Source organism: Priapulus caudatus, unplaced genomic scaffold (genome assembly GCF_000485595.1).
Source record: "Priapulus caudatus unplaced genomic scaffold, Priapulus_caudatus-5.0.1 Scaffold3811, whole genome shotgun sequence".
Taxonomy (NCBI): domain Eukaryota; kingdom Metazoa; phylum Priapulida; class Priapulimorpha; order Priapulimorphida; family Priapulidae; genus Priapulus; species Priapulus caudatus.
This window is the reverse complement of record NW_014580872.1, coordinates 9,824-12,199: the sequence shown is the minus strand read 5'-3', so window position 1 is coordinate 12,199 and position 2,376 is coordinate 9,824. Positions and strand designations below refer to the sequence as shown.

The window sequence follows — 2,376 nt, the reverse complement described above, 5'->3', positions numbered from 1 at the left end:
AGATTTTTTGTCATCTGCAGCAGACTGATCTAATGATCTTGCGCATTTGGTTGGATAGATCGCTGATCCAGATCATTTGATTGGATAGATCACTGATCCAGATCATTTGGTTCGATAGATCACTGATCCAGATCAAGCTTGTTGATTTTGCTGGCAGGAACTGATTTTACTTGCTGCTCCTAGATTTGAAGGAAATCCGATATGGCGGCACATGATCCAGTCAATCAGCCTTCACTGTTAATCGTGAACCATCATGTTTTATAGGTTACAGTGACAGGTCACCTGTTTAGAGAAGGCAAAATGTTGTAAGGAATATTTGGAGGTGTCAGAACGTTTTAAACAACATTGGTAGGATATAGAACGGTGTAAACAACATTGGTATTAGATGTCTTCGCTGAGTCAGCGACAGATGTCTTCGTTAAATGTCTTCGTTAGATGACCTCGTTAGATGACATAATGAGTCTTTGTCGAGCGGACGACCGTACCTCACTCACTCACTCACTCACTCACTCACTCGTCGATTCCGAAGAACGACGACGGTTTCCCGCGGACGTCTCGCTCCCTCTTCACAAAGGCCGTGAACGACGAGACGCAGTTTCCGACGAAGTGGTCCGCCATCGCGAGCACGACCAGGTCGACCTCCGTCCGCACCGGCGCGACCTTTCTGTCGAGGTGCACCACCTGCGCAGAGAGGTCGGCCAGCCCCTCGCGCAGCGCGGCGAGCATCGGATCGCGGTCGGACGCGACGTAGACGAACTTCGCGTCGGCTGCGATCGCCGCGCGCCGCGTCGCACGCACGACCTCCGCCGGCGACGGCAGGCACATCTCCGCCGTTACCGCGCCGACGGGCGGCCGGTCGCCGAGGCACTGCGATGACGACATGTAGTTGGTGTAGCGGTGCACGCCCGCGCACGCGCGCTCCCAGTCGTAGTTGTTCCTCAGGTGCACGCCGACGAAACGGTGTCCGCCGAAGAGGCGGAGCACGTGCGCGCGGCCTTCCGCCGCCATCTCGTCGGACCACACCAGGTGGCGCTGCAGGTCGCGGTGGCCAGCGTTCACGGGGTAGGACGCCGGCGCCCCCTTGAGGGCGAGGATGGGGTAGCGCGACGGCGGGAAGGTGGCGTTGAAGGCGTCCGTCGCGTGGTAGGTGAACGTGTACGGGATCTCGCGGACGAACTCGATTCCGAGCGCGCGCCAGAAGCTGCCGAACGGCTGCCCGTGCACCATCTTGCAGTCGTCGCCGTGGTTACGCACGTAGCACATGCCGACGCGCTTCTCCGGCGGCCACACGAGCGGCGCCACCTGGCGCATGAAGTCGTCGGCGGTGATGACGCGATGGTAGCGGCGCACGGCGTCGACGCTAAAAAGGGTTTCGTAGGGGGCGCTGCCCTCTGCGCTTAACCACGGCGGCAGCACCAGGGTGCGGTTTACGCGCTTCGCCCACGCCAGCCCGCCGAGGAAGTGGTCGACCTTGTTGCCGAATCTTCCCATGCACAGACAGAAGATGAGGTAGCCGGACGGGTCTATGTCGGGACGCGGGCACGACTCCCGCTCTCGCTGACTGCACGTCTGTCCTCCTCCTCCCGCAGCATCCTCATCCGCAGCAGCATCAGTACCACACGCCGCCGGTTTCTCTTCCGAGCTCGCAGCATCAGTACAGCCCGCAGCATCAGAGGACAGGAGCATCGCGAGGCAGATGGCCGGAAGAAGAAGATGTTCGAGCGGCTGCCGCATCTTGGATGAGAGTTCTCCCCGGGAAGTACGGAGCGATGAAATGTGCAGAGACCGTGTGTGCGACGCTGAGGTGTCCTGTCAAAGAGATAGAGAGAGAGAGTGAGTGAGTGAGAGAGTGAGTGGATGGGAGGGAATGTGGGGTGGCTCTCCCCCGGGAAGTACGGAGCGATGAAATGTGCAGATACCGTGTGTGCGACGCTGAGGTGTCCTGTCAAAGAGATAGAGAGAGAGTGTCAGTGAGTGAGTGGATGGGAGGGAATGTGGGGTGGCTTTCCCCCGGGAAGTACGGAGTGATGAAATGTGCAGAGATCGTGTGTGCGATGCTGAGGTGTCCTGTCAAAGAGATAGAGAGAGAGAGTGAGTGAGTGAGTGAATGGATGGCAGGGAATGTTGGGTGGCTTTTCCCCCGGGAAGTACGGAGCGATGAAATGTGAGAGACCGTGTGTGCGACGCTGAGGAGTCCTGTCAAAGAGATAGAGAGAGAGTGTGTGAGTGAGTGAGTGGATGGGAGGGAATGTGGGGTGGCTCTCCCCCGGGGAAGTACGGAGCGATGAAATGTGCAGAGACCGTGTGTGCGACGCTGAGGTGTCCTGTCAAAGAGAGAGAGAGAGAGAGAGAGAGAGAGAGAGAGAGAGAGAGAGA

At 58.3% G+C, this 2,376-nt stretch overlaps 1 protein-coding gene across 1 annotated transcript; it reads right to left on the bottom strand.

The window, feature by feature from the left end:
• Positions 1-386: 386 nt before the first annotated feature.
• LOC106819606 (GDP-fucose protein O-fucosyltransferase 1-like) lies at positions 387-1,940 on the bottom strand. Its single transcript, XM_014824217.1, has 2 exons — positions 1,920-1,940; positions 387-1,809 (listed from the first exon to the last, which is right to left on the bottom strand). The coding sequence occupies exon 2, from the start codon at positions 1,732-1,734 to the stop codon at positions 511-513; it is 1,224 nt and encodes a 407-aa protein (XP_014679703.1). The 5' UTR covers positions 1,735-1,809; positions 1,920-1,940; the 3' UTR covers positions 387-510.
• Between the last annotated feature and the right edge of the window lie 436 nt (positions 1,941-2,376).